The sequence below is a fragment of the Helobdella robusta genome (assembly GCF_000326865.2).
Source record: "Helobdella robusta unplaced genomic scaffold HELROscaffold_20, whole genome shotgun sequence".
NCBI classification, from domain to species: Eukaryota; Metazoa; Annelida; class Clitellata; order Rhynchobdellida; family Glossiphoniidae; genus Helobdella; species Helobdella robusta.
This window is the reverse complement of record NW_008704084.1, coordinates 3,058,262-3,071,385: the sequence shown is the minus strand read 5'-3', so window position 1 is coordinate 3,071,385 and position 13,124 is coordinate 3,058,262. Positions and strand designations below refer to the sequence as shown.

At 30.4% G+C, this 13,124-nt stretch overlaps 1 protein-coding gene across 1 annotated transcript; it reads left to right on the top strand.

The window, feature by feature from the left end:
* Window positions 1-6,223: 6,223 nt before the first annotated feature.
* HELRODRAFT_171479 (hypothetical protein) lies at window positions 6,224-9,607 on the top strand (the record flags this gene model as incomplete). The annotated part of the gene is made up of 6 exons (XM_009018190.1): window positions 6,224-6,535; window positions 6,700-6,927; window positions 7,015-7,820; window positions 8,347-8,710; window positions 9,022-9,155; window positions 9,451-9,607. The coding sequence occupies 6 exons, from the start codon at window positions 6,224-6,226 to the stop codon at window positions 9,605-9,607; spliced, it is 2,001 nt and encodes a 666-aa protein (XP_009016438.1).
* Between the last annotated feature and the right edge of the window lie 3,517 nt (window positions 9,608-13,124).

The window sequence follows — 13,124 nt, the reverse complement described above, 5'->3', positions numbered from 1 at the left end:
ATAAAATAATTTTCATATTTGATCGATCAAATAGCATTTAATTAGTAATATATATGATAATATTATTTTATATAAAATATAGTGTAGTTGTCTATTTTTTATATACACATATGTGCTAGTGGTAATGACCATTTGGATTTCTAATAAACGTAGGGAGTGGAGTGTGACGATTACACGTGCAACTGCGTTACTTTTTTTGTAAGAAGCATTCCACTTTTCAATTCCAAGTAGTTATTATATCTGAACTAAAAACAAATGACATGTTGCAAAGTTTTTCAGAGTGCTTGAAAGAGTGCATTTAGATTAATGACTTCTTGTTTTGTTCAAACATGTTGAAGTGTTTGGTTGTGATTGATTGATGATGCAAGAGATTTGCAATTGTTTTTGTTATATGTTGTTGAAAAAATTAAATAGCTATACAAACATTAGCAATAATAGAGAAAAAAATACACGGCCTATGTTGTCAAAAAATATACGACTAATTAAACTTATACAACGTTATAAAATTTTTGAAATGCTTGTATAAACTATCGGGATACTTGAAAGACGAGCCGGCGCCATATATATTGAATTGTAATGTAAAAAGTTTTTTACTTATTCTATATTTCTATAATCAGAGAAATTTTTAGTTGAATTCTCTTTGGCGGTGTCATTCATCTCGCATCTAGCTCGATACCGTTTTGAGCCGTCATCCAATCATTAATGGATTCAATTGCAGACGACGCAGTAGATGATAACTTGTGTTGTGAGTTTAACGATCCAAAATTATACATCTGAATATTATCTGCATAAAGATGACAAAGTAGTCCATAAGTTCCAACCACCTCAACAATGTCAGCTTTGTATAATATTTAATGTTTGATTTATTTGTTTGACGAACATTTGTCTTCGACTATTTTGTATGTTATTGTTATAACCGTGCTACCGAACGCACTAGATTCTAGCGTATTCTAGAATGTTCTAGTGACTGGAGCATTCTAGAGTATGCTAGAATCGGACCATCGAGAAGAATCTAGAAACGACGCTTGCGAAGAGTATAAAAGCTCACGTCGCAAGAAGATTAGTGATATTCGTGATTAGTGAAATTCGTGATTAGTGATATTCGTGATTAGTGGATATCGTGATTAGCGATATTCGTGATTAGTGATATTCGTGATTAGTGATAATCGTGATTTGTGGAATTCGTGATTTTGTGAATATCAATCCGTTGATTATTTAAAGCGATATTTGATTTGTTTGTTGACGTTGTCATAGCGATAGGATTTGAACGGTTTAAAAGTTAATTGTTGGCGTTAGTTTAAATTAACTGGAATAAACGAATTAGTGAATTCCTCTGTTAATAAAGGTTAAATAACTAAAATTAGTTGATTTCTCTTGTAATAAAGGTTTAATAATGGTTGGGAATATTTTATTCAATCGAGGATTGGAACCGGTCGCATCGTAAATCGGTATTATAACATTTTATTTGTAAGCCCTTTTGAAAAACTATTTAATTAGCGCCATATAAATATTCGTATATATATATAACCGTCACGAATATATTCGCTAGATGCGCTAGTGTCGCTACGAACCCATACAGTTCGAAGAGGAACTAGAACCTTCCGACAGCGATACCTAGGACATTCGAGAAGAGTCGGTAAGGAGGGTATATAAAGGCATGCGAGAAGGCATGAATAGTGGTTATTGAATATTTGATATTAGAAAGCGATTGTTTGTGTCGAAAGCGATATTTGACTGCGTTGTACGTCCAGTATCGCGAGCAATGCAGCCTGGCCTGAATCAATGGCAACACAAATCAATTATAAAATGGTTAAGGCCTATTATATTTTTGTCAAGTTGCGTAACATATAGAATAAAATATAAAGGTCTCCGCTTAAAAAAAGCGGTATACAGCTTCTAACGTGTAATTGGTTTATTTTGCTGAATGAAGCTAAGAAAACAGCATATTACTACTTGAATTTATTATTGCTTTCTTAAATTTACCCATTTTCTGCTGAGGTTTAGATTTTTGTGATTTTTATATATGCTGTGGATACCAATAAAAAACTAATACGTATTTTTTCTTTTTTCAAAAGTTTAATTTTTAAAAAAGTTAGAACGTTTTTTAAAACGTCCTTTATAATGGACGCCAGCAGAATATGAATGACACCGTGAGACGCGACCGTAGTTGAAATTAATTTTTATTGTTATTTTCTCAACTTTCATAAATTTTATGAAACAAAAAACAAAAGATTGAAAATAAAAAAATCTAAGTCATTAAAAAAAGTTATAAAATCATTTATGAAAATCAGGTGAACAAGAAATGTGCAGTGGTACATCACATGCAAAACATATTAAGTTTGCCTTTTTGCCACAATGGCCACATCTTCTTTGTTTGGGCATTTTTTGCAGATGGTGACCATCTGATGACTTACGAATTTCATCATCAACTTTCCGTCGTTTGTTTGGCATTGAACAAATTTTAGGGTGTACATTTTTTTTTTTCTGATAAGCCTTCAGATATGTGTTTACTACTGCTCTTTTAAATGATAACAGATCATGGTTTAAGCGATTATTAGCAGGTGATTTACGGTATAACAACCATGCATTGTTCATAGCAGCGTCTAATAAAAAAGCAAAAAGTGGCCACCACCATTTTTTGCTCCTAATGTTGATTCTGTACTGACCAACATTTCGGTCCATTCGATCTACACCACCCATCGAAGCATTATATTTATGAACTATGTCTGGTTGATTTATTGTAATATATTTTTTCTCTTTTCCTGAATATCTTTCAACTTTGTGCAATGGGTAAGCCCCAAGATCATTGCTAACCATGGTGACAACTGAGTTGTCATTCCACGATAAAATGAAAATGTTGTCTTGTTTGTCTAATTGATAATCAAACGATCCTCTGCTGGATTTTGCTAATGATTTTATATCAATAGGACATTTTTCCAATCTGTTTGATCTAGTAATTCCTGTTGCTTTTATATTTTGTGTAGCTAAATATTTTAAAAGAGGTAAACTTGTAAAAAAGTTATCAAAGAATATATGGTAAGAATTATTTTTTGGAAGTTTTTCAACCAAGTTTGTCACCACAGAATAGCCAAGACCGAAAGATTTGTCATATTGAAAACTACGTCCCTGATGAAGATCTATAAATGCTGCATATCCTAAAGGAGTTGCGATGATCCATTGTTTGAAACCAAATCTAATTGGCTTGCCCCTAATACATTGCTTCAGCCCATGATGTCCATAGTACGGAATCATAATCTCATCTATACTTAGATTTTCCTCAATTGGAAAATATTTTGTAAACCTTTCATTTACAAGATTATAAAGTGGTTTCACTTTGCTGAATTTGTCATTTTGATCTAAATGATTGTTGTCAGCTAAATGCAAATGCATCATAATGGTATCAAAACGGTTTCTTGACATTGTGCTACTTATAGCAGAATTGTGAACATCTTGTTCAGGTTCCCAATACATTGGTCTTCGAGGAAGTGGGTTGTAACCTGAAATAAACAGAATGGCTAAAAAAGCGCGCATTTCTTCAATTTCGATGTCAAGGCATTGGTTAGCTTTTGTTTGTGCATACAAAATTGTCTGATCTATTATGTGCTGAATGACAATATCATCAAAAAATCTTTCAAACAACATATGAGGAGGCAGATCTTCTTCTAAAAATGCTTGAACTGGTGTTGGATAATTCTTAAAATTTGAAGATTTTTTACACATATCAACTTTTTCCCATTGTCTTGTTTTTTCATCTTTTTTTGGTTTTGAGATATTGAAAATTTCATCGCTACTATCACTTTCACATGATTCATCATTCTATTGTAGTTTTTTAAAAATTAATTTCAAAAATTATTAATGTCTTTGAATTATGATAGTAATTTATTGTTCATTTAAAAGATATTAAACATAATAAATACTCACAATGCCAATTTCTTTAGATCCAGATCCACCAATTTGTTTTATTGTTGCTTCGGCATTACTCAGTAATTGTCGTGCAGATAGATCATCGAATGATCCTTGATCATGTATTTCATCCAATACATTATCTTCATCTGAATTCATTCCATCAGAAGGAGGACTGATAAAAATGTCAGCTTCAATGATGCTGTCATCCTCATCAATTATGGTTATAACATCTTGCAGAGAATCCTTCTTAGCAGAATTTTCCTGAAAAAATCTAAAAAAAAAAAATATTTTATTAACTTGAATATCTTTACAATAGATAGTAAATTTATTATTATTCATACAACTAATAATAATTCATTGATAGTGTTTATGGTAAAATCGGAGACAGGTCCTCCTATGGTATCGTTCAAGTTTACAAACAAACCTAACGTATGTTAAAATAGAATGTCTCCGCCCATTTAAAATTAACTAGCGCTTAAATATTTATTGATTAGATTTAAAATTTTTCTATAATAAAAAAATCCTTAGGAGTTGTATTTTTCAATTATAATTATTTAATTTATGATTTAAATTTATTATTACAGTTTTTAAATTGTTTTTATATTTATTATTACAATTTCAAAATTGTTTCTATAATAAAAAAAACCTCATGAATACTCTACTTATTAATTAATAATTATTAAATTATAAAACGTAAATATGAATTTTATTTTTAATGATTTATATTTATTAATATGATTGATATGATTTAAAAATTGTTTCTATAATAAAAATAATAAAAACAGTCTTTGGTTTTTTTTTTGGTTTGTGCCGCGGTTCGAACGAGGTTTTGTAATTTTGTATTTTTAAAATGGCTTTTCCATCTGTTGCCAGCTTACCTTTGAGTGAAATGATGGAAAATTTTGTTGAAAAGGAGGAGGTCATAACATTGGCTATGCGACATGGCCTTCTAGCCTTTTTTTAATGTGTGAATTTTAATTATTTGTCAAAACCGTGAGTATTTAACGTTCGTGAGTCGACCGTTTAAATTTGAATTAAGGCATTGATTATTATCAAAAGAGAAATTTACTCATATTTCAACATTTTTTTTATTTTATGTTCACTATTTTCAACTATTTGACAAGTAATGATCTAAAAAACTTACCTAAGAATTAACTTGTATTGAATTATTTCCCATTTGATATAATAAATAAATAATTAAGCGCTAGATAATTCAAAATGGGCGGAGTCAATTTATTAAAAGTAAATTATAATATGTAATTGTTTGTAAACATGGAAGATACCATAGATAAGAGGACTGGTCTGAATCTAAAGTCTGAATTTTTAACAGAATTATTTTTAATATTTTCGATCAATAATTGGGCATGAGGCTCATCATCGCCACAGCCGACAGAACAAAATTATCTCAAAATCTAGTAAAATAATAAGTATATCTTTATTCTAGACATATACAAGAACACATTTTCATTAAAATATCTCGGTTATATTGACACACTGATTTTTAACTGAATTATTTGTAATATTTTGAATCAATAATAGGACATGAGGCAGATCATCGCCACAGCCGACAGAACACAATTATCTCAAAATCTAGTAAAATAATAAATATATATTTATTATAGACATATACCGAAATACATTTTTATTAAATTATCTCGGTTATATTGAAACACGGATTTTTAACAGAATTATTTGTAAATCTTTAATCATTAAAACTTTATCGTCAAATGATAAAGAACTTTTTTGCATATGACAAAGAGCTTTATTCTCAGGTTTTTATATGAATACATTACTTTTTCATTATTACTATTATTATTATTTGAATAAGGCTATTGCATAATTGTTTAACTACTTGAAAATTCATTAAATCTACGAAATCGATCGAAAAATGAAAAGAGGAAAGGAAAAGAATACCGTTTATTTTAAAGGGTTTAAAAACGTTAGTAAAAATTTTGTATTAAACTTTACGTTATTATTCTATAAAAAAAATTGATACCATAATGCTTTAATAAACAATTTAAATAAATTTGTCAACCAGGGAGATAGAATTGCAGGAAGTGGAAGAGACAATAAACATGGTTTTAGTAGATACAGCACTTTCGACTGAGAAGAACAGCCGTGTTTGGGAGGAATGTTGTTTGAGGCTAGCAATTGCTCGAACTAAAAAAAACTGTACACATTTGTACCATTGTTACAGATATAAATTATGCTCAAAAAAAAGAATATGTTAATGTAGAAGACAAAGTGGGTAAGACATTAATGGACAACGTGGTTCAAACAACAATTGATAATGTCTTGACGTCTAACCTTATCCAGAATGAAATGCAGTACAGATTTAATATATGAACAAGTCGAACTATCAACAGTTTCTATAACACCAGCTATTACTGTTGGTGAAGAAATTGTTCCCTCGCATTCTCAAGTGACTGCTTTGGTAGAAGACAACCTGGTTTTTGAAATGAATGTTGATCGGCATGAGTCATTGAATGTTTACGATGTCGAACCTGCCGCATTAGATAATGATACCTGCAGCGATAGTGATTCGGCATCTTTCACAGACCAGGAACTAGATGCCAACAAAATATGGACCAAGAATTTACAAAAAACGGAAATTTCGTTTAGACTTGAAGTTGGTGAATGGCAACTACTAAGGCAATCACAACAAAATCATTTGTTTAAAAATTTAGATTGGATTAATATAATGACAAGAAATTTGAAAAAATTTAATCCATATTGCTGTGGCATAGGGTTAAGAAAGTGGATTCTATAAGGCGCGAAAGTTTTAATGCTCAGGGATATTGTAAATTCACGGGGTGTGCCATAACATTCAAAATAATTATTTCTGACGAAGATCTTCTTGATGCTCATGTGCAATTTTCTGGCATAACTCGCATACATAAATTGTCGGAAATAATGGCTAGACCGGTTAGGGCGAGTAAAAGAGGGGAAATTGCTTCTTCGATGAAAAATATTAGTCCTCACCAAAAACACCTAGACTGCATTAAAGAGTTGTGCCCTGAAGTATAAGCAGCTGGCAACAGAGATGATGCTCCTTTTGTAACGGTCCTTTCGCAAATTGTATGCCAGTACAACAAAACGAAACGAAAGCATCCAAACGAAATGGAAAGTCTGAGATTATTGAAGGAAGATTTTGAAAAACAACACGAAAGCTATGCATGTCTGCAATATATTTTCACTGAACCATCCAGTGTCATGCTCTGGTCCAAAGAAAGTTTAAAAATTTTACGCCAACGATGCATCGATGATGTGGTGTACATAGACGCAACAGGAAGTATTGTAAAGAAAAGGAAACATCCATTTTATATCTATGAAATGGTTGTCAGAAGTTCGATGAAAGGAGGATCACCGTTTCCTGTCGCTACATACCTGACAAACCTTCATTCAACTGCCTCAATTTTGTCATTTTTAAACTTCCTGTACAGCGACTACTGTAAATTGTTTGGGAAAAGTAGTAGGGTAAGCCCGCGATATTTTATTTGTGATGGGTCCATCGTCTTGCTGCAAGCATTGGCTCGGACATTCTGCTACGAGCTACTGGAATCAGTTATGGAAAGATACTACAGGATAGTGGTTGGTCACGGAAACACTAAGGACTTCCAAAAACCAATCATACACAGAAGTCTGAGCCACATTATGAAGAACGCAAAGGTATTATTTTTAAAGAACATTCCAAAAAATTTTACCTTTGCGATGTACCTCATCGGACGAGTGGCTAATGTCACAATAATTAACGAACTGAACAGTATCTTAATATCAATGGAAGGAGTTTTTGGGAGTGAGTTTGAAGGACCACAGGTGACACAATATCTGCTTCAACTCCAACAAGCCATAAAGGATAACGAATTTGATTTAGAGGAAAACGGAGCAACAACAACTACAGAATTGGCGGAAACGTAAGATGCAAGTTTACAATTGTATTAATTTGTTAAATTTATGTCATTATATTTTTCTAACATATAATTTATTTAACTCTTTTTAAAGGACGTTTGCCAGCCTGGATCTTTTATGAAAGCATGTGAAAACAATATGGCTCTTGCTAAAATAACAGACACCGGAATTAAAAGAAATATGTATTATTCCCCAGAATTTTTATCATCATTTAAGAAAGATCTTTTGCCCAGTGCTCTTCTTTGACAAATTTACTAACCGGTAATCTTGGGAGACATGGCACATCAGATAATTATAAAAATCAAAACGCTATATATTTAGAATTGACCCTAAAAAATACTCAAAACATTACAAAAGACTATAGGACACAGGGCATTATGGAAAAGAGCCAATGGGATTTAAAGCACATAAGAATGACGAGACAGTTAAATAGAATAGATGATTTTGTTATCACATACCAGGAAATCCACCTAGCGATGATCACAGAATTAGCTGATAATCAAAAAAGACTGTATAAAAAACGAAAAATAGATCTGGAAGTTTGGAAAAAAGGAAACAGAGGAAAAAGGGAATTTATGTCTCTAACCCAAAAAAACCCTTAATTTTAATTAAAGACAAGATTCAGGAAAACCAGTCACTTGTCACTAAACCAGTTACTCATATACAGCAACAACCAATAATTTTAAATTCATTTTGGTCAGATCTACAAGGCACTAGTTGGCTTTCATCAGATCACATCAAACTCGCCATGTTTATTTTAAGTTTACAATACCCCCACATTGATGGGCTATCTGACACTGACTTTCTCACACATATAGGGTTAAACAGCAACTTACCCACGCCACATGGAAAATTTATACAAATATTAAACAAAGGGGGAAACCATTGGATTACCGTCAGCAACTTTTTTTCCTGAACAAAATATAATTGACATATAGGACAGTAGACCCACAAAAATGTTGCCAGAGGATGAACGGGTGATTTGTTCCATTATGAAGAATTTCATTCTTCCAGAACAAAAGAATGTGATCATGCATCTACACAAAGTTCAGGAATAAATCGGCTCGAATGATTGCGGGGCCCTAGCAATAGCTTTTGCATCATCATTAGCTTGTGGGCTAAATCCCACATGTTGTTCATACAAACAAGAAAACTTACGTGCAGAGTTGGCAAAAGTATTTCCCTCCAAATTTTTTCATCCGTTAGAGGAGAACATTACCAACAGAGAGTAAGCCAAAAAACATAGAGATAAATCTGTACTGCACCTGCCGTTTGAACCACATTCCTCAAAAGACCGGTGTTAAGGAGAACATGATCACTTGTGATCGATGTGGAGAATGGTTTCACAGAGGTTGTCATCAAATTCCACAATCAGCCTTTGATTTAAAATCCTACATTTGCGAAAAATGCAATTAAATTAGAGCGTTAGTGTTAGTATTCCACCCTTTAATTGTTTGTTTTATTTTATAACTATTTTTATTAGTCCGCGGCTAGAGTGCGATGTCATCAATTGATAAATTGATAGGTTTGTTGTTTGTTGTCTCCAGCTTAAATTTAATTTATTCTTTGACATTTTATACAGTGCCTAATACGTGTCGCTCAACAATGTTCCTAGATGAACCTTTCAAACGCGAGTGATTTGGAAGAAGTAAGAGAAGAAGGCAGACAGTTCCAGATAAGAGGGCCGGAAAAGACAAAAGCAGACTTGGCAAAAGAATGTCAAACAGAAAAGACAAAGAAATTATTAGAAAAAGAGGACTGGAGATCAGCTCACATTGGTTTTATTCCGTAAAAAATCAGTGTGTCAATATAACCGAGATATTTTAATGAAAATGTATTCTTGTATATGTCTAGAATAAAGATATATTTATTATTTTACTATATTTTGAGTTAACTTTGTTCTGTCGGCTGTGGCGATGATCAGCCTCATGCCCAATAATTGATCGAAAATATTACAAATAATTCTGTTAAAAATCAGTGTGTCAATATAACAGAGATATTTTAATGAAAATGTATTCTTGTATTTGTCTAGAATAAAGATATATTTATTATTTTACTATATTTTGAGTTAACTTTGTTCTGTCAGCTCTGGCGATGATCAGCCTTATGCCCAATTATTGATTGAAAATATTACAAATAATTCTGTTAAAAATCTGTGTCAATATAACCGAGATATTTTAATATAAATGTATTCGTATGTATGTCTAGAATAAAGATATTTCTATTATTTTACTAGAATTAGATTATTACAACTCAAGCAATATACAATTCTTGTATATATATGTATCTTCTTAAGATTATTAATTCGGAAAGTAAAGCGCTAATCAATCCATGTCCAAAATTGTTGAAAATTGAGTGAACAATTTATTATGAACAATTAAAAATGATTACCAAAAATTTCAAAATATATTAAAATTATTAAAAATTAAATAGTATATATAAATTATAAATAAAGTCTAAATTAGATTATTAATTTGCAAAGTAAAGCGCTAATCAATTTATTCTATATATATATATATATATATACTATATAGTATATATGATATACATTGCGTCTGATAGAATTTCCATATATTTGTTAGGCTTTATTTTATTCAATGCTATCTTGAGTCGGATAGATTCAGACCAGTGATAGGAGGACCTGCCTCCGATTTTACCAGTGTTTATTGTGTTTACACTATTGAAAAACAAACATTTGTAATGTGATAACTAAGTGAATCTCAGGGTATCATATTCTACTAGTGTCCTTTATAAAGGACACATGCTTATCACTGATTTTAAAATATTCAACAGTTGAGATTTGTTTTTTGCAAGATAATATTTAAAATACATTCATACATAAATTTAATCCATAATATATTAAAATTTTCGCAAACAAAATAATAAAATTACTAACTTTTTATGTTGAGACATTTTTTTACCAATTTTGCAATTCTGGCTACTTAAATTGATCTCAGAAATCAACGGCACACGCAACTAAATATTTTTTTACAAAAAGAGATTATTGAAGGAAGTATACAATGTTTAAAAAAAAGATACAAATATAACAAAAATTCGATTTTTAATGATTTTTTGTATGTGTCCTTCAAAAAGGACGCCAGCAAAAAATGGGCTGTTTTGTTCAAAACGTAGAAATTTTGGAATTAGTATCCGTTATTTGGCGATATTAAGACAAGTTGGGATTCATTTAAGTTTCTTTGTTATTCTTGGTTTACTTTTAGTCATCCCATATAATTTTTCAAGTTACTAGGCAGTAAGCGTAAAATAGAATTTTCAGTCAGATTTCGTAAAATTCTGGAAGTCATCATTTTCTGAAATTTAACGTTTGAGTTTGCCTAATATTTGTAGCTCGTAGCACATTTTAACTTTTTCGTAAACTTTTTATTATAAGATTTGTACATATTTTTTTGTACAATGTGATGAAGATGAACTGTATTCAATAATTTACTTTACTGATACTGTACTTCTAATAATGATTTCTATGTTGTAAAAATGTAAGAATGTAATTGTAATTGTTGTACGAAAAATTGAAATACTGAATTGTAAATTGCAATGCCAATAGCGCTGTCATATTTTGAACAACTGCAACACACGTTAGAATAAAAAAGTGAAATATATCATGTAGAGGTAGAGTAGACCAAATAGAAATACTATACTTTCTACTGAAAAGTGTAATATAACTATATTATATATATATATGCATATATATATATATATATATATACATAATTTGGGTTGAGACTTGGAGATATAATTTCTAAGAAATATCATTGCATTTTCAACTTTGATCAATTTCTGGTTCAAATTTATGTATCAATTTATAGATCAATATATATATATATATATATATATATATATATATAATATATATATATATATATATTGATTAATTTATATATATATATATATAATATATTGATTAATTAAATAGAATACCCCACCTATCATTTATTTTAAATTTTATTAATTCTTCAGGACATCCATCTATCATTAGACATCGGTTCACTACCAAACACTGTTGCACCTCATATAAACCAAATCATCACAAAAGGACTGCAAGCATTTCATGCATCTAAAACACTTTGTTTACAACTTTACATGGTCTCAAACTTGAAGACATCAAATTTGACATTACAGAATCACTAATCACATCATGCATCAAGTATACAGCTCCTCCCTGATCTGACTTTGCTTCACAACAACTTCAACCACTACATTCTACAACCTCTTATCAGAAAATTATTTTGCCTCAAGTACCTACTATTATATTGATTATAATTCTCCACCATGTAATATTGGTTATTATTAAACTGTTGCTTATCAGATTATAAATTAATTAAAGTATACATAACCAACCCATTTCATCTTTATTGTATGCATTCAGATTTACAAGTGAACAAGCAATACTAAACATAAGTTGATGTTGAATGTTACTAATATGTCAACTGAATTGAATCTCACTAATTTACACTTCTGATTCTTGATTTCTGTCTCGTTCTTCAGTTATCAACCGGTTACTAACTATACCAAACTATTAGTCTTTAACTATATCATTGTTTCCTTTCTTTCTCTCTTCTGCATAGTTTCAGCCAAGCTCTTTTATACTAACTATTTTGAGTTGTGCTGTCTATTAACTTATTTTAAATGTATGGCATATGGCATACATATATATATGTATAACTTATATGTATATATATACATATATGTATGACTTAACTTATTTATATATATAAATAATTATTTATATAAATAATTAGGAATAAGGTTTCAGTATCATAAACTTGATTAAATTACCTCCTATTTATTTATTTATTAAACATTTTTATTTATTTATTAAACAATTTTCTGTAAATACAAAAAAATTTTTTTATATATGTCCGACCCATAACGAATGAAGACTATAAAAGAGGATTGATTTATATAGATATATGTATATATATACACGACATTAATATATATATATATATACAATATTCTATAAATTCTACCGAATGTTTGGCGTTAATATGTTTGTAGTTCGTTTTTTCAATTTTTCTCACTAAAGTTTTTTGGTGAACGTTTAGTTTATTAAAATTCAAAATAAACTTATTTTCCGAATTCATGCTGCAAATAAGGCCATATTTCGATTCTGAATGAATCATCATCAGTGCTTTCTGCTGTTTATATAGCGAAATATGAACTTTGTCAAAATGAACTTAGATGGAGATTGACTTTGTCAAAATGAACTTAGATGGAAATTAGGTGTTAGGTTTCTTTATTGGCTGGTCATCTTCTTTGGTCTCCTTTTCTTCATCGATAGCATCATATCT